Source organism: Amyelois transitella, chromosome Z (genome assembly GCF_032362555.1).
Source record: "Amyelois transitella isolate CPQ chromosome Z, ilAmyTran1.1, whole genome shotgun sequence".
NCBI lineage: Eukaryota > Metazoa > Arthropoda > Insecta > Lepidoptera > Pyralidae > Amyelois > Amyelois transitella.
This window is the reverse complement of record NC_083535.1, coordinates 13015724-13035792: the sequence shown is the minus strand read 5'-3', so window position 1 is coordinate 13035792 and position 20069 is coordinate 13015724. Positions and strand designations below refer to the sequence as shown.

The 20069-nt window shown below is 37.9% G+C and overlaps 1 protein-coding gene across 2 annotated transcripts in view; it reads right to left on the bottom strand.

Annotated features, from left to right (window-relative positions):
* Positions 1-275: 275 nt before the first annotated feature.
* Positions 276-20069, bottom strand: part of LOC106129517 (plexin domain-containing protein 2) — a 45307-nt gene continuing 25513 nt past the window's right edge. The window contains exons 4-13 of one of the 2 annotated variants that reach the window (XR_009657531.1): positions 19665-19741; positions 18704-18832; positions 17069-17261; positions 15084-15290; positions 14288-14439; positions 13530-13602; positions 7669-7800; positions 6455-6663; positions 3972-5166; positions 276-3779 (exon numbers count right to left, since the gene is read on the bottom strand). Coding sequence is in view for 1 of the 2 variants with exons in the window: in XM_060953509.1 (XP_060809492.1) it covers positions 5098-5166; positions 6455-6663; positions 7669-7800; positions 13530-13602; positions 14288-14439; positions 15084-15290; positions 17069-17261; positions 18704-18832; positions 19665-19741 (1241 nt within the window). In the remaining variant the exon portion in view is untranslated. Of the gene's footprint in view, positions 5167-6454; positions 6664-7668; positions 7801-13529; positions 13603-14287; positions 14440-15083; positions 15291-17068; positions 17262-18703; positions 18833-19664; positions 19742-20069 lie in introns of both variants that reach the window. The other variant, XM_060953509.1, reaches the window with a different exon arrangement.

Genomic DNA, 20069 nt, shown 5'->3' with positions numbered 1-20069 from the left:
CGGCGTGATAACAATGAGTGGACACAAAGACTTCATGTTTGTTCCTTTTTTGAACACTCATCATCAAAGTATTATGACGTAAGCTCGCGATTATTCGAGCACCTGCGTCTAATCCGATGAAAAAATTGCAAGTTTACTTACTATTCACGTTCTTCGCAGACTCGTTAGGGCTCTCCATTTAAATCGAAGAGCCAAAAATCATAGCAATTAGATATATATACATACATAGGATGCTGTAAAAAGGGATTTCTGGAAAAGGAACGAAATAAAACACATTTTATTTCAACGGCACAATTTATTGGTCGACCTGGTTCCTAAAAATATCATTTACACTTTACGATTAATTCTGTAATCCACATTGATGAATATATCTTTTTCTGTGGTGGGTACGTAGATGCCACGATCGAATATTGGTACATCTTTGGTGTAAAAAATTACGGTACCAATGGTCGATTTGTAGTAAGTACCTACATCATAAAAATCCCAAAATCGAATTACATAATAAACTATGACAATTAAAATATATATATATATATACTTTTATTTCATAATATCACTACTTCACATATAAAATAACTAAATTAATCCAAATAAAGTACAGTAGAATTAAAAAAATTTGGTCAGCCGTGCACTTAGTACACTCAAATTCGAATGATTTTTCGGAGTTCCGTAAGACAACTTTAACATTAATAATTGTCTTTTAATAGACCAATAAAAATTAAAAATGAATCTTAACATTATTGTTATAATTGACATTTTATTCTGGTAGAGATTCCGTATAATTGAAATTCGTTTAGTCTACATTATTCCAGTTCGCTCTTTTTAGGAGAATCTTCATGACAGATTAACAGCAACACAATGCAAGTGAGATGTTAATATAATTATTGATATTTATTCATATAATTTACCAAAATTTGTAATAAGTATACAATTTTTTTATCCGGTTGATTCTGTTCTGTTAATTATAATAATTAATTAAAATAAAATGCCCATAACATATCTGTTTCCTAAATAGGATTCCCAAGAATTATTGTAGGATTCCCAAGAGGTATTGTTTTTGAAAACTTGTGCTAAATAAATATTATTACGCGGCTACATTAAATAATTATAAATTAACAAAAACTTGCCATTCTATCGTCAAACTGGAATAATGTGAACTAGGCATAATGTACACTCGGGTGCAGATAAAAAGATTCAGGATAAGTCAGATTAATATGCACCTAACTGTACATTTAAAATTTTTGATATCATAATCGTGTAAATCTTAGAATTATAATAGTATATAATCAGTATCATTTGCATAGAAAACATCTTATAATCTAACAGATCAGGCTGTTGTATACATCATTATTATTTTAAGAGTCGTACGTAGTGGACACATCTGATGGAATCATATTCCTTTTTAAACATATTAATAATAATTTTTAAATATTTCCCTTTATCTTAATTTGAATCTATCAAATTTTGAAAAATAATATTTGTACACTTAAGCTGGTTTGTTTATTTATTTATTCGCTTCAGAATTTCTTGGAAAGCAATTGTCAAAGGCAAATTAACTCACATTTTTTTAAAACAATAAAAAAAAATTCAGATCCATCCAATGTGTTATAAATTTCAATAGCTGTTAAATTAAACGTTGAATTTATAAAGTAAACTTAATAAAAAAAGAAAAAAAAAACATTTTTCCACTAAAATGTATATACCTACCTATCAACGTGCGTACGACCCACGAGGACTCACATTATCTTAACTAATAACGCGGGACGGATATCTGTCCTACGGAACCCAAGGCACTAGTTACCTACACTGCAGTCTGCACAACGCCCAGATGTCTACATCTTAAACTTACAAACGAACAACGAATTATATAGACAGTTTTTATAAAACAAAAATTATATATATGTGCCGTAAAAATCACACAGGTCGTGTTAGCCTCAAAGTTAAGAGACTTGTGTTACGAGATACTGTCTCGACGATTCTGTACATATGTTTATTCATCATTAAAATATTAAGGCCAATCAGATAATAAGTTTTTGTGTCGTGACCTGAACGGGGATTGAACTCGGAAAGCTTGGTTCACAAGAACAATAATAATATAGGTAAACCCGACTTTATATTTGTACATTGGAATATAATTCATAATATATTTAATGGACCATTTTATACGAATAATATAGTATTAACTTATTTATCACTGCGACATACCGACCGAAAACAGGTCTCTGCCTACTCCTCCGGGTAGAAGGCGTGATTTTATGCATGTATGTATGTAAAAACAGACCGTTGTATTTGACGAACTATTTGCAAACACTTAAATATCTACTGAAATAATTTATAATTTATGTTGCAAAATCGCCTGCGCATACGCAGATGATATGCACATATTACTGTAACACAAGTTAATAATATTCTAAACAAAACTGTCTACATACTTCTTTGTCCAACACACTGCACACAATGTGAAATGCATTCATTAAAATTGGTCGAAATAAATTGAGCGTCAAATGACAACCCACAAGTATAAAAAAGGGAACATTTATTCCTCTTTCAATCATGATCTTTATAAAGTAAAAGTTTACACAACAGCTACTATCATTTCTTGTAGTTATTATTATTATATAAAAACAATTATCGAAAATTACAATGTTATACTAGACAAAAACCACAACTGATTGAAATATACCCATTATATTTTTGAACAAGTAGATCTATTCAGGAATGTTGATAAATCATATTTTTTGCTCTCACTCTATTTCTTCGGTAAATCTCAGATTTAAAATGAGACAAAAGACATTGTCAAGACCTTGAGCGTTATTAAAGTGATAGATATATTAAACGATATAAAAACTTCAGAAATCAGCAACAGCTAAATCTATTAAGAATTTGATGACAGTAGCCGTCAGTTAAAACTTTAGAAAAATACTCGATATTGGCTCAAAAAGAGCTCACAATAACATGATATGATTGGATTTCCTAAAAGATTGGTTTAGTAAATTGGTATAACTATATCACAAGCCAAGAATCTAAGAAAATCTATGTAAAATGCCTTATCCATGGACTGATGGACATTTCCGAACTAACTTTGTGGATCAATAAAATTAACTTCCAAAAATTTTTTGTTTTTTTTTCTTGTTTTTATTTTTTTTTCAGTCAATTCGTGCGAATTGTGTATTTGATTTGAAGCATTTAATTTAGCTATTATGTAGATGTTCTTACATTACAAAAAATGTAAATGTTTATATTTATGTGTATACATATAGACTCTTTTATTTTAGATTTTCAATATATTTTTTCTTTTAAAACACATTTTTAAAATATTTACGATTTTCTAAATATAATTGCAATGATTTTATATTTTCAATAATTCATTTACAAAATACTACTTATAAAATATTTTAAGAACGTTTACATTGATGACATATGATAATGTAATTACACACATCGGTATTTCGTAACAAATGGAGACTTGGAATTATTTCTCGATAATTCGTAATATTCTGATAATCTTGCATTTAGTTATTTTACTTTGTACTGTCCTATCATGAGTTTGCTTAAGTCAACATTGTAAATTATTTAATGGGAATAATTAGTTCCTCCATCTTTTTTCTCTCTTAGTACAAATCTCGATTAAATACTTAAATATCTTATAATCTTATAATACTCTCGGGATAGGAATTCAAACTCTTGGGTAACTGTTTCCTGAGAACCCGACTAAGTACTGTCAAGATTTGGAAGCTAAAATTTACTCACTGATAGTCTTCCTTCCCCTCGTTTAACACCTTTTCACATACATACATACATAAAATCACGCCTCTTTCCCGGAGGGGTAGGCAGAGACTACCTCTTTCCACTTGCCACGATCTCTGCATACTTCTTTCGCTTCGTCCACATTCATAACTCTCTTCATACAAGCTCGGCGGTTTCGGGTACTTTTGACCTGACCCTTTACCAGGATCAGACACCTTTAACACCTTTTCACATTTATGTTTTCCTCAAGGTCAACACTATCTCTGCACAAAATTTCATCAAAATCGGTTCAGTGGTTTAAGCGTGAAAGCGTAACAGACAGACAGAGTTGATTTAACATATTTAATATTAGCAGGGACTATAACTTGACTTGTACATCAGAGTGGATAAAGGTATTTAAGTAAAAGTTCTCAACTCTCAATCTTCAGTCATGATAACCTCCAAAAAATTCATTGCTTATATCTAAAGTTCATATCATTACAATTTCCTTATTCGTTACGACATACCGAAGTGAATAACTTGTGTCCAATCCGTGCAAATTGCCCTAAAGTTGAGTTCCACTAAACGTAAAATCAAACGATTTCACATTAAGATGTATTTTTTATTACTATATCTAAAATAACTTTTTTAATCAAAAACACGAAAAAAAAACCTTTTACTGACTACAAAAAAATATTAATAATTTTAAGTTGAAAATCGTTCTGACTTTTACGTTTAATGCGAAAGTCAATTAAGTATAATAAGTTTCAAGAGATTAAGTCCTCGGACAATCTTTTCGCAAACAATCAAAATATTTTATTTTTTATCAAACAATTTTTTTAATAAAATATGGTGTATATTTTCAAGGAAACTTATCGAAGTTGTTGGCCATAAGATGTTCAAATCTCACTCTTTAAGATGCACATTACTTAACTATATATAGACCATAAAATCGAGAATGATATAAATCAATACAAATGTCATATTTTACTTGGATACTATGGGAATTTGGTGTCGTCATCTTGCAACTATCTTTATAAAGCTAAGTCTAAAATTGTCTAAAAATATCAACTGCTTGAAAATTTAAGTTTAAAATAGAAAATAAAAGAAACGGAATCGGTAACGCACAAGTGCTTATCGGTAAATCTTAACAATGCCATCTAGCGCGAATCGGCGGGACTACAAAGCGGTCAACACACACCGTTGCGCTTCCACTTCTGAGGAAACAGTTAGATGGCGCTGTCGATAAACAGAATTGAAACGCGTTTTAGCCAGCACTTACCATTGCTACAGTTTTATATCATTCCACAATGTATGGTCATCATGTCTGTCTGTTTGTAGACTGGTCCGTTGGCAGACTGTGCTCGAGCGTTACATGTGTATAGTGGCGGCCGTGTAGCGGGCTTCACCGCGTCGCCAATTCCATTGTGTAGGTCGGTACTGTTGTTACAAAATGTTAGATTAGTAGTAGTAGTAGACAATTTAAAAGGTTATTTTTTTTTGACGGTTAGAATTTGTCACATAAATTGCAAATGTGTCTGGCATACGGGAAGAGTATGCTACTAATATTATAAATGCGAAAGTTTGTAATGAGGGTCTGAACGCTTTTAGGACCCTAGGAGTAGGCACTAGAAGTGGATTGTCAATCAAGATGAGTTTAAGACTGGTTAGGAGATGACAGTTTGTCATCAATGTGGACGTTAAGAGCTTTTTATTAATGAACCAGCTTTGAATTCTACGTCATAACTCTATATTATATAATACTAGAAGCTGCCCGCGACTTCGTACGCGTGGGATCAATCCCGCGCGTAACTCCGGGATAAAAAGTAGCCTTTATGTTATTCTGGATGTTCAGCTACCTACATACCAAATTTCGTCTTAATCGGTTCAGTAGTTTTTGCGTGAGAGAGTAACAAACATCCATATTGACATCCTGACAGGTTAGACTCCATACCAATAAGATGCCTGGTTTAAAAGCTTGTTCATTCACCAAGACTATGTGTAAAACCCAGTTCACCAAGACCTTGGATAGTATCTACTTCATCGATCATCATCATCTCACCTTGATGAGGAACTGCCCGCTATCAGTGTCAGGGGTACCTAAAGGCGTACATGCGCAATCATGGTTAGCCACATTGACGTGGCAAGACCCTGGATAAAAGCCAATTTCTCCATCAAGACCTACGCTACTTCACACATCATCATTATCATCATCTCACCTTGATGAGGAACTGCCCGCTGTCACTGTCAGGGACGTGTCAAGACCCTGGATAAAAAGCAAACTTCTCCATCAAGACTTGGGAAAAAGCTACTTCATGCATCATCTAACCTTGATGAGGAACTGTCCACTCCTTGTGATGGGGTTACTGAAGGCGTACATGCAATCATGGTGAGTCACATTTACGTGGCAAGACCCTGGATAAAAAGCAAACTTCTCCATCAAGACCTAGCTGCTTCACGCATCAGCATCATCTCACCTTGATGAGGAACTGCCCGCTGTCAGTGTCAGGGACGTGTCAAGACCCTGGATAAAAAACCAATTTCTCCATCGAGACCTAGCTACTTCACGCATCATCATCATCTCACCTTGATGAGGAACTGTCCACTCCTTGTGATGGGGTTACTGAAGGCGTACATGCAATCATGGTGAGTCACATTGAAGACCCTGGATAAAAAGCAAATTTCTCCATCAAGACTTGGGAAAAAGCTACTTCATGCATCATCTCACCTTGATGAGGAACTGTCCACTCCTAGTGGTGGGGTTCCTGAACGCGTACAATGTCCAGCCGGCGAGACCCAGGACCAGGGCTATGCAGACGAATGCGGCCACCACGCCGCCCACTGACGACGACTGCGTGGAGGAAGGTGACGGGTTCAAATCCGACGCTGACTGACCGGCCTGAGGCTGTCTGGGCTGACTGGATTGGGGTGCGTCGTCTGTCAACACAAAATTCAAAATTTTTATTAATTATTATAGGATACTTCATATCGCTTAATAATTGTCAAAACGTATGGTTTAACAACATTGGTTGACGTCAAATAAATTACTTAAAACTAAGTTCCTGTACTGCCACTTCCAAGGCGTCAGTGCAGACGAAGCGGTAACAAACTGCACTGCAGCATTTTCTTCAACAACGTCAACATCACAATATCAATTAAACTTAGAATAGAATGTGGACGACACAACATATTTTATATTTATAAACTCAAAGAACGCCCCACGAACGCGATAAATATCTGTTAACAAAGAAAATTTGTAAAATTTAATAAATAATAAAATTCAAATTTTTGACTTGCGCTGTGCATAATGTATCTTCTAAATAAATATATGTATATAAAAAAAATTACATATGACAGTAAATAAGTAAACTGATTGACTTAGTCACCTTTTACGACATCACACCTTTTTGGTCAGATTGGTCCTATTCTTTTTTTATTGGTGCCGGGAACCACACGACGCATAATACATACTCTTACATAATGGTTACACATTCAGTTACAAGAAATTCCTCACTATACCTTCTCACCGCCGAGCTTGCATGAAGAGAGAGTTATGAATGTGAATGAAGCGAAGGAAGTATGCAGAGATCGTGGCAAGTGGAAAGAGGTAGTCTCTGCCTATCCCTCCGAGAAAAAGAGGCGTGATTTTATGTATGTATGTATGTGTATATCTTCTCACACCGTCAAATCCTCAGTTAGCAACCAAACTAATGTCAGTCAGATGAGATGAGAGTAAACGACTCACATGCACACTCAATGATAATAATTGGAGTGTAATAGATTTTATATTTTGTATTTAGAATTATATGGAATGTAAGAGCGGAGTTCTCCTGGCACAAGCATATTTTTGCTTATAAGGAGGCTCCAGTTACTAGCACTATTATTGTAATCTCTAGATACTGAATAAACAAAATTTTTATTTATATTATTATTTATTATTACATGCATGTAAAACTGGGTCGTGGTACGGCTGCCCCTGGCCTATTGTCACGTAGGCCGTGCTAGAGTTGTTCTCCGACGCTGAAGTCTTAGCGGGACACATCGTCACGTTTGTCACGGCACGCCTGTCGCAACCTGTCAGAAAAAAATCAAGGTTTTAATCAAAATAGAAAGAAGGTTCTCAATTCCATCGTATTTTAGTAAATTAATATATTTATGAGAGTTATGAATGTGGATGAAGCGAAAGAAGTGTGCAGGGATCGTGGCAAGTGGAAAGATGTAGTCTCTGCCTACCCCCTCAGGGAAAAAGGCGTGAATTAATTAATGCAAGTATGTATTGTATACATACATATAATCACATCTGTATCCCATGCGGGGTAGACAGAGCCAACAGTCTTTAAAAGACTGAAAGGCCACGTTCAGCTGTTTCGTTATAGAATTGAGATTCTAATAGTGACAGGTTGCTAGCCTGTCGCCTAAAAGAAGAATCCCATATATAATTAGTTTAAAACTTACTTTGTACCACAAATTTTAGGCTATATCTATAATCTATAATAATATTATAAAGCTGAAGAGTTTGTTTGTTTGAACGAGCTAATCTCAGGAACTACTGGTTCGAATTGAAAAATTCTTTTTGCGTCTTATAGACCATTTATCGAGGAAGGCTATATAACATCACGCTGCAACTATAACGAGCAAAGAAATAATGGAAAATGTGAAGCAAAAAAAAAAAAAACCGGGGAAAATTATTCACCGTCGAGGGCTTCAATGATGCCCAATATAACTATTCCACGCGGACGGAGTCGCGGGCACAGCTAGTATATCATATGTCTTAAGAATTACCGTTTATTTTCACAACGTGTGATTACTGAGAAAGTCGCACACAGTCTGCTTAACTGGAACATGCGATCTAGTTACCGCATGTAGGCAAAAATCTGAAATCTATCTAGGTATTATTATGCCTGGGACGGCTACTCAAAGGATTTTAACTCGATCAATATCTAGGCGATCGTGTGGTTTACGGCACTTCAGAATTGAAAGCGCTCCGTATCCGTTGGAGTCGTAAAAGGCGACTAAGGGTTAAGCTTATAAACTTGAGATTCTTGTTTTAGGCGATAGGTTAGCTACTTGTCACTATTTGAATCTCAATTCCATCATATACGACTTACAAATCTTTCGGTATTTCAAAACTGTTGGCTCTGTCTACCTCGTAAGGGATAGTGACAGGTTGCTAGCCCACCGTCTAAAAAGAGAATAATCCCAAGTTTACAAGCCTTTCCCTTAGTCGCCTATTACGACATCCACGGGAAACAGATGGAGTAGGTAATCTTATTCTTTTTCTTATTATGTACCTATACATGTAACATTTTCGGGCTAAATTGGCCACGCAAAATGTGAATAGCAACCTTTATCTCGGGAACGCAAGACGTCATTATGATAATCTAATACGCAATAGGTGTTCCAATGCGGTCGGTCGGATTTGCATGGTGACATCATCAAAGTCATCATATAAATACATACACCGCGATCGCTGAAAGTCAGCGATTTACAAAACAGCTGACGTGACCCCTTTTTTATGTACATACATACATATTATCACGTTTGTATCCCTTGCGGGGTAGACGGAGTCTTGAAAATACTGAAAGGCCTCGTTCAGGTTTTTTGGTAAATGTTAGAATTGAGTTTCAAATAGAGCTAGCCCACCGTTTAAAAAAAGAATAATCCCAAGTTTATAAGCCTATCCGTTAGTCGCCTTTAACGACATCCATGGGAAAGAGATGATATATATATGTATATTATGATAATCTAATAGGTACGCAATAGGTGTTCCAATGCGGTCGGTCGGATTTGCATGGTGCCGTCATCAAAGTCATCATATAAATACATACACCGCGATAGCTGTAAATCAGCGATTTACAGAACGGCTGATGTGACACCTTTTTTATGTATATACATACATACATAAAATCACGCCTCTTTCCCGGAGGGGTAGGCAGAGACTACCTCTTTCCACTTGCCACGATCTCTGCATACTTCTTTCGCTTCGTCCACATTCATAACTCTCTTCATACAAGCTCGGCGGTTTCGGGTACTTTTGACCTGACCCTTTACCAGGACGTCCTTAATTTGATCAAGATACGTTCGTCTAGGTCTTCCCACTCCGACCTTTCCCTCCACACTCTCCTTGTATATCTGCTTAGTCAACCTGCTTTCATTCATCCTCTCCACATGACCGAACCATCTTAACATACCCTTTTCTATTCCTGTAACTACATCTTCTTTCACATCACAACATTCCCTTATCACGCTGTTCCTTATCCTGTCACTCAATTTCACACCCATCATACTCCTTAACGCTCTCATTTCCACTGCATTTATTCTGCTTTCATGCTTCTTTTGCCATACCCAACTTTCACTCCCATACATTAATGTCGGGACCAACACGCCCCTGTGCACAGCCAGTCGAGCCTTTTTGGATAGTTTCTGACTGCTCATAAAGGCATGCAAAGCTCCATTCACCATGTTCCCCGCGTTCACTCTCCTTTCAATATCACTATCATACTTGCCATCTGATGTAAACTTTGATCCTAGATATACAAACTCTTTCACTTGCTCCACTTTTTCTCCTCCAATCAAAATATTACATGCTGTCATTTCTTTCTCCATTTCAAAAATCAGTGTTTTAGTTTTACTTACGTTCACTTTCATTCCTTTCTCTTTTAAAGCTTCGTGCATACAGTTTACCATCTCCTGTAACTCCTCCGCTGATGACGCCAGTATAACCTGATCGTCGGCATAGAGCAGACATTTGACGAGTAACTCATTCATCCTTAATCCACTTTTAGACTCTTTCAAATCTGTCAAACAGCTATCCATAAATAGGTTGAACAGCCACGGTGACGCAACACATCCTTGCCTAACGCCTTTCTCAATCTTAAACCACTCAGTGTGCGCTCCGTTTATCCTGACACAAGCACTCGAATCCTCATATAAGGATTTCAGTGCTCGTATTAAGAGACTGCTCACCCCATGCATAGAAAGTGCTGACCACAATTCATTCCTCTCAACTCTGTCATAGGCCTTTTCCAGATCTACGAATGTGCAATAGACTTTTTGACTCTTGGCCAAAAACTTTTCGGCTATGCACCGCAAGGAAAAGACCTGATCAGTACATCCCATTCCCTTTCGAAATCCCGCTTGAGCATCCCATATTTTGTCATCAGTTTCATTCCTGACTCTATTAATCAATACCTTAGCATACAATTTGCCGACGACGCTAAGCAGGCTTATACCACGATAATTTTTGCAGTCCAGCTGTGACCCTTTTCCTTTGTAAAGTGGCACGATAACAGCCTTACACCAATCTTTTGGTACTCGGCCGCTTCTCCAACACAAATTGAAAAGGCAGTACAACTGACTAGCTACTACGCCTTTTCCTGCTTTAAGCATCTCGACCGACACTCTATCACACCCAGCAGCCTTTCCCGCTTTCATACTCTTAAGTGCTTCCACAATTTCGAACATTTCAATTTCGCCTTCCATCTCATTCTCTTTTTCTTCGCTATAGCAGAAATCTTTCTTATTTCCTTCCTTTTTTTCAAATAAACTTTCAAAATAGTCCTTCCATATCTTTAGTACACATTCTTCTCCTTTCACAACGCTACCATCCTGGCATCTGATCCTAGTCAGCTCTCTGGTTATAGTATTTCCTCGGGCTGACCTTACGGATTTCCAGAATACTTTCAGATTTGACTGAAAGTCTTCTGATAGCCTTTTATCAAAATCCTCTTTATACTCTTCTTTCTTTCTAATCACAGCTTTCTTAACCAAATCTTTCATTTTCTTATATTCCTTACGTGCTTCATTCACATCTTCATCTATAACCTCTTGCATTCTTAAGTTAGCTTTTGCTGCTAACAAATCCAGCCATGCTTTCTTCTTTAATCGCACCAGTTCTTGCACATCTTTACTCATCCACGCATTTTTGTGATTTTTTCCTTTCCTTCTTCTACTTACACCACACACTTCAACAGCTACTTTCACAATTCTTTCTTTAAATTCCTTCCATCCATCTTCAATATCGCTCATTTCCTCTAAATCTTCAAATTCATCCTTCAGTCTATTAATATACTTCTTACCTACATCCATATCTTGCAAATTTTCTACTTTTACTCTTTCCAAAGCGCTGGTTTGCTCCCTTACCCTGTGCCGCCAGCGATTGAAGATACCCCTTATCCGGGATATCACCAGTAAATGGTCCGAGTCAATGCCAGCACCGCGATATGCACGGGTATCCAGCACTTTGTTCTTCAATCTTTCATCTACAATCACAAAGTCTATCATACTTTTTAAAATACCTTCCACTCTTGTGTAGGTGTGGATCTCTTTATGTTGAAACATTGAGTTCGACACAAAAAGATCCCACTCTAGACAAATTTCTAATACACTTCTTCCATTATCATTCACCTTTTCGTCACCAAACGCACCAAGCACCTTTTCATATCCATCACGCTTTACACCCACCCATCCATTAAAATCACCTAACATAATAATCTTCTCATTTGGCTTGGTTACTTTCAATACTTCTCTTACACTATTCCAGAACTCCTCGTTTTCGCTTTTTGCTGATGTTGCACCCCTCGAACCCACATCCCAAGGTGCATAAACACCTAGAACGAAGATCCGAGTGATTCCAACTTTCAGCCTAATCCATAGAAGACGAGGGCTGACACACTCATACTCATTCACGCACTCAGCCATTCGTGCAGAAAGAATTAGACCGACCCCTTGACAGCCTCGGCTGGTACTGGAAATTCCAGACCAATACGCCGTGTAAGGGCCGTGCTGCGTCGCGTCGCATCCTTTCCGCTTCGTTTCATTCACGCACAACACATCCAAACGTCTTTCATCCATCATCTGGCATACTTCCTCAATCTTATCCTTCATTCCTCCTCTTACATTCATCGTCGCAAAGCGGCTTTCAGCAGACCGCATACCGCTCCCGCCGGGAACGAGACGTGATGGGGTGCGGACACCATCGCCGCCATCTAGGTGCTCTTTCAAAAAATTTGCATCCATGCGATTCCCACGAGACGCTAGGGAAAAATTTTGTCCGCCCCAGCAGAGCCCCGCATGCCAGGGTAAGGCTAGCCATTACCTGGGGGTCGCCCAACCCCATGGCGGAAGTGGCACGCTCGAGACTAGGCTCGCCCCTAGCCATGCATCCATCGGCGCGGCAGACCTTAGATTGGCAGGGATTTACATTAAAGAGGAATCCCAAGTCCATCCCTTAGTCGGCTCTTACGACATCCGTGGGAAAGAGATGGAGTGGTCCTATTCTTTTGTAATGGTGCCGGGAACCACACGGCACATATACGGCACGTATATAGATACATATTATCACGTTTGTATCTCTTGCGGGGTAGACAGAGTCTTGAAAATACTGATACTGATTTAGATCTCAATTATATCATTAAGCCAAATAGCTGAACGTGGCCGACGTTCAGCTATTTGGCTTAATGATAGAATTGAGATCTAAATAGAGACAGGTTGCTAGCCCATCGCCTAAAGAAAGAATCCCAAATTTGTAAGCCCTTAGTCTTAGTAGCCTTTTACGACATCCGTGGTGAAAGAGATGGAGTGGTCCTATTCTTTTTTGTACTGGTGCCGGGAACCACACGGCACTTTTGTATGTGATCCTCTTGTTGACAGGCTAGCAACCTGTCACTATTCGAATCTCACAATTCTATCATTAAGCCAAATAGCTGAGCGTGGCCTGTCAATCATTTCGCCTATATCCCTTGTGGGGTAGACTGTTGGCTCTGTCTACCCCACATGTACATACAATAGAATAGGCTACTCACTCCTCAGCATCCAGTCTTGTTTGTTCTTGTCAGTGCCGCTGGAACACTTGCGTATGCTGTTACACCACGTGCACTGCGCAAAAGGGGGAGAAAAACATTACAAATTTCATCATCAGTTAGCATTATATATGTAGGTATACATACATACATACATATATAGTCACGTCTGTACGCCTTGCGGGGTAGACAGAGCGCTGTGGAAAATACTGATAGGTTACGGTCAGCTTGATTGGCTTATGCATTGAATTGTTAGCATTTTATATACACATACATATAGTCACGTCTGTATCCCTTGCGGGGTAGATAGAGCGCTGTGAAAAAGACTGGATAAGCCATGTTCAACTTGTTTGGATTATTCATAGAATTGTTAGAATTTTATATACATACATATAGTCACGTCTATATGCCTTGCGGGGTAGACAGAGTACTGTGGAAAAGACCGATAGCCCACGTTCAGCTTGATAAGCTCAATCATAGAATTGAGATTAAAATAGTGACAGGTTGCTAGCACACGACCTAGTCTTTTCAAGACTGTTGGCTCTGTCTACCCCGCAATGGACATAGACGTGATAATATGTATATTACTGTTGTAAGTGTAGGTACTGAAATAGAATCCCGGAAAAGAGGCTTATCCATGTTATGATTTCTATGGTAATTCATGATGCAAGTACATAAAATCAATCTACCTATTCCGATCTATGGTCATCACCACACACACACATACACACACACACACATACACACACACACACACTCACATTGAAAGCGGTGTTGTGGTTGATGCAACCATCGCAAGTGTCGTATTGAGTGCAAGTCGGCAAAGCTTCCAATCTCAATATAGTATTGTTGGCGATGTCGTGATTCTTGAAACTGGCACGGTGGTACTCGTAGATCGTTTTGCGTCGGACATCTGAAGTGAGGAGAATGAATCCATGTCAGAATAAAAAAAATAAAAAAAAAATTTTTATTTTTATTTTTCATTATATAATGTTTACGGGATATTATTCATACAAACATACATACATATGGTGACGTCTATATCCCTTGCGGGGTAGACAGAGACTGTCTTAAAAAGACTGAATGGCCACGTTCAGCTGTTTGGCTTAACGATAGAATTGTGATTAAAATAAAAAAAAATAATATTTTATATATAAAATATACATATAATATAATAAATACATTTAATAACTTATTTAAGGCGATGGGCTAGCAACCTGCCACTATTTGAATATCAATTCTACCATTAAGGCAAACAGCTGAACGCGGCCGATCAGTCTTTTAAGACTGTCTGTCGCCACAGAGGCCGTCAAATGTACGTGTGTGTTTAATATATATATATACTAGAGGCCGCCCGCGACTTCGTCCGCATGGAAACCCTATCAATCCCGCGGGAACTCTGGGATAAAAAGTAGCCTATGTGTTATTCTGGGTCTTCAGCTACCTACATACCAAATTTCATGGTAATCGGTTCAGTAGTTTTTGCGTGAAATAGTAACAAACATCCATACATCCATACAAACTTTCGCCTTTATAATAGTAGTAGGATATACTCACAGAAAACGATCTTGTCCGTGATGTAAGCGTCGCTGATGCCCACCTTGACAGGGTGGAATGTCTCGTTGATGTCCTGGATTCTCATCGGCACAATCTTGTAAGCGAACACAATGTCACCGTTCTTGTACAGTGTACACGCGAATGTGAAACTTGACGTGGAGTTCTCTTGTAGTGCCACGTTGTGCCAGAAAGCGGTGAATTTCTCGCCTGTACATAATATTATTATGATTAATCATATATATACATATATGTATGTATATATATAGTGCCGTGTGGTTCCCGGCACCAAAAGAAAAAAGAATAGTGCCACTCCATCTCTCTCAAAAAATTCAAAATTCAAAATTTTTATTCATTATTATAGGATACTATTATATCGCTTAATAATTGTCGTATGGTTTAACAACATTGGTTGACGTCAAATAAATTACTTAAAAACGAAGTTTACTCTCCCATGGATGTCGTAAAAGGCGACTAAGGTGTAGGCTTATAAACTAAGGCGATGGGCTAGCAACCTGTCACTATTTGAACCTAAATTCTATCATTAACCCAAATAGCTGAATGTGGCCTATCAGTCTATTCAAAACTGTTTTTTTTTGTTGGTTTTCTTAAATAATGCCGTGCAGTTTCCCGCACTTAACCACACGATGGATGTCGTAGAAGGCGACTAAGGGATAGGCTTACAAACTTGAGATTCTTCTTTTAGGCTATGGGCTAGCAGCCTGCCAGTATTTGAATCTCAATTCCATCATATAAGGAATCCCAAATAATATAAGGAATTGAATCAAAGATATATATATATATTTATACATAAATAGGTCGCAGGCAATTACTTTTTCACGGCCAAACAGTTTGCGTCTTAGCTATAGTTAAGGTAATAGGATCGTGAACGTACATTCTTATTGTGAGTTATAACCGGCGCACGCGCCTATTGTCACGCCTATTGTGCGTTTGGGCAATGAAGTTTTAGTGTAGCGTTAATAAAGGTATTCAAAATACAAATATGACGAATGACCACTAAACATTGTTTAATTTATCAATACTAATATTATAAAGCTGAAGAGTTTTTTTATTTGTTTGTTTGAACGCGCTAATCTCAGGAACTACTGGTTCGAATTGAAAATTTCTTCTTGTGTTGAATTGATGCATGGAAAATATGAAAAAAACGGGGAAGTTATTAATCCTTGTGTGCTTCAATGATGCCCAAAATAACTATTCCATGCGAAGTCGCGGGCACAGCTAGTTTTAAATAATCTTTTGGTTATGAGCAACGATAGTTCAATGTTAAGGGTATTTTCTCAAACAACCAATGCAATAACTTTTGTATCATACATACATATTATCACGTCTATATCCCTTGCGGGGGTAGACAGAGCTAACAGGCTTAAAAAGACTGATAGGCCACGTTCAGCTGTTTGGCTTAATGATGGAATTGTGATTCAAATAGTGACAGGTTGCTAGCCCATCGCCTAAAACAAGAACCTCAAGTTTGTAAGCCTATCCCTCAGTTTTCGACAGTTACGACATCCATGAGATAGAAATGGAGTGGTCCTATTCTTTTTTTTTCACTATTGGAGTCGGGAACCAAACATATTGCCGTATGGTTCGCGGCACCAATACAAAAAAGAATAGGACCACTCCATTTCTTTCCCATGGATGTCGTAAAAGGCGACTATGGGATAGGCTTACAAACTTGGGCTTGGACTTACAAACCAAGGGATAGGCTTAAAAACTTCTTTTTTAGGCGATGGGCTAGCAACCCGTCACTATTTGAATCTCAATTCTATCATTAAGCCAAACAGCTGCACGTGGCCATTCAGTCTTTTCAAGACCGTCGGCTCTGTCTACCCCGCAAGGGACATAGACGTGACCATATGTATGTATGTATGTAACCAAACACATATATATATATATATATAACCATTTACCTAAGTATATATATATATATATACATATATATATAAATCATTTTTTGTTAACACACTCACCGTCATCGCTGTAAGACACCACGCTGTCATTGCTGATGGTCGTGTCGAAGTTGGCCATCAGCGGCGCTATGTACTGCGTGGCCGCCAACCAATTGTGCACGTGGTCGCCGGTGTAAATGAAGCCGCCGGTCGCCATTGTGATGTTCGTTATGTTGTGACCGTAGAAAGGGAATGGGAAACTGAGATTTATAGACTGGAATGAAAAAACAAACATAATATAAAATTCAAAAAAATTCAAAATTCAAAATTTTTTATTCATTATTATAGGATACTATTATATCGCTTAATAATTGTCGTATGGTTTAACAACTTGGTTGACGTCAAATAAATTACTTAAAAACTAAGTTTACTGCCGCTTCCAAGGCGTCAGTGCAGAAGAAGCGGTAACAAACTGCATTAGATATAGATTGGAATAAAAAAAAAAACAAAAGATTTGTTTGAGAGCGTCGTCGGTCGAACGGTAAGGTGACGGGTTAAAATGGGAGATAGGCATAGGTTCGAACCCCACCTCGGTCATGTGCCGGTGTCTATTTTTCAAAGTTATGTACATTAGTTTGAATACTAACTGGAACAAAAGAATTGTTTAAGAGCGTCGTCGGTCGAATTGGTAAGGTGACGGGTTAAAATTGTGTCAGTGAGGAAATAGGCACAGATTCGAACCCCAACTCGGTCATGTGCAGGTGACTATATTTTCAAAGTTATGTACATTAGTTTGAATACTAACCGATGCTCTTACGGTGTGAGGGAAAACATCGTGGGTAAACTTGCACATTCAGGCAGTTGGATGTGTAACCATGATCGATCCAATACGGGTTAGGTTCCCCTGCAAAGGTTGCGGAGGTCAGACGGGAGTCGCTTCGTGTAAAAACCTGACTCCCCCAACCCAGGATCCATGGTCAAAGGCGTACCCCGGGCTCCTCTCCAGAGCGGTGAGGATGACACCGAGACTAAAGCCAGGAGGAAGATGATTGTGCGACATTTATCGAGGAAGGCTTTAGGCTATATAATATAACGCTGCAACTTTTAACAGCGAAGAAATAATGGAAAATGTGAAAAAAAAAAAAACAACGTGGAAAATAATTCATCCTTGAGGGCTTCAATGATGCCCAAAATAACTATTCCACGCGGACCAAGTCGCGGGCACAGCTATAAATAAACATACATAAAATCACGCCTCTTTCCCGGAGTGGTAGACAGAGACTACCTCTTTCCACTTGCCACGATCTCTGCATACTTCCTTCGCTTCATCCACATTCATAACTCTCTTCATGCAAGCTCGGCGGTTTCGGGTACTCTCGACCTGACCCTTCGCCAAGATGTCCTTAATTTGATCAAGATACGTTCCATCGAACCATCTTAACATACTTTTTTCTCTTCAGATATATATGTATATATATATATAAGATATATATGTTTATAACAAACTAGAGGCCGCCCGCGACTTCGTCCGCATGGAAACCCTATCAATCCCGCGGGAACTCTGGGATAAAAAGTAGCCTATGTGTTATTCTGGGTCTTCAGCTACCTACATACCAAATTTCATGGTAATCGGTTCAGTAGTTTTTGCGTGAAAGAGTAACAAACATCCATACAAACTTTCGCCTTTATAATAGTAGTAGGATTATTAACACGTACCGCAGCGCGTCTGTGTGAATGGCTCAGTATGTTGTGTACGGTCGCTTTGGATGCGGTGATGTTGTTCCAATGCTCGTTGAAATAAGACACGTTGCCGATGAACGAGCTGTTGTAGAAGTCGTGGTCGTCCTGGAGGAAGGCCCCAAAAAAAATATTAATATTAATAATATTAAAAGGTTTGTCAACCCAATGTCAGGGTTATAGAGAAGAAAATGACGCTCACAAAAAAAAATTATCAATTTTTTTTATTCATTATTATAGGATACTTTATATCGCTTAATACTTAATAGTCAAATCTTTTATTTATGCCATGTGGTTTCCGGCACCAATACAAATAAGTAATAGTTAAAAAAAAAAACTAAAAAACTACGCTTTTATTGCTAATCGAACTAAAAAACAGAAAATTAAAATTAATGACAAAGGAACGATATAAGTATAGGACCACTCCATCTCTTTCCCATGGATGTCGTAAAAGGCGACTAAGGGATAGGCTTACAAACATGGGATTCTTTTTTTAGGGGATGGGCTAGCAACCTGTCACAATTTGAATCTCAATTCTATCCGTAAGCCAAATTGCTGAAAGTGGCCTATCAATCTTTTGAGGACTGTTGTGGCTTTGTCTACCCCGCAAGGGAAATAAACGTGATTATATGTATGTATGTATGTCGAGAGAGATGATTCTGCTCGATCGCCACCAAAGGGAAGATCTTCCGCCAGGCTAGGTGTTATGCCTGGGGAACCGCGGCTCCAACGATGTTGTGTCGGAGGTTGTATATATATGCTCCAATCCGTGAAAACTTTGCTTGCGCGATTTAGGTTGTTCCCTGTTTTTTGACTGATAGCGTCGCGTGATTTAATTTTTTATTATTGTGACGTGTGACGTAGAGATGTCATCACAACTAGTGTTCAGATTTTCGGGACGCAACTAGTAATTTCATGAATCTCTTCAACGGTTACTTACATAAGTCAGAGCTGTCAGATTATGTTCAGCCTTTATCATTTCCGGCGTCTCCGTCAATATCTCCGTAACATTGATTCCTGCAACGGTATAAATAGATCAATAACATAGTCATGGAACCTTGTATGTAAAATAAACCAAGGGTCATGGTACAGTTGATAACATATCTATACTAATATTATAAAGCTGAAGAGTTTGTTTGTTTGAAAGCGCTAATAACAGGAACTGCTGGTTCAAATTGAAAAATTCTTTTTTTGTTGAATAGACCATTTATCGAGGAAGGCTTTAGGCTATATAACATCACGCTGCAACTTTTTGGAGCGAAGAAATAATGGAAAATGTGAAAAAAAAAACGAGGAAAATTATTCATTTTGAGGGCTTCAATGATGCCCAAAATAACTATTCCAC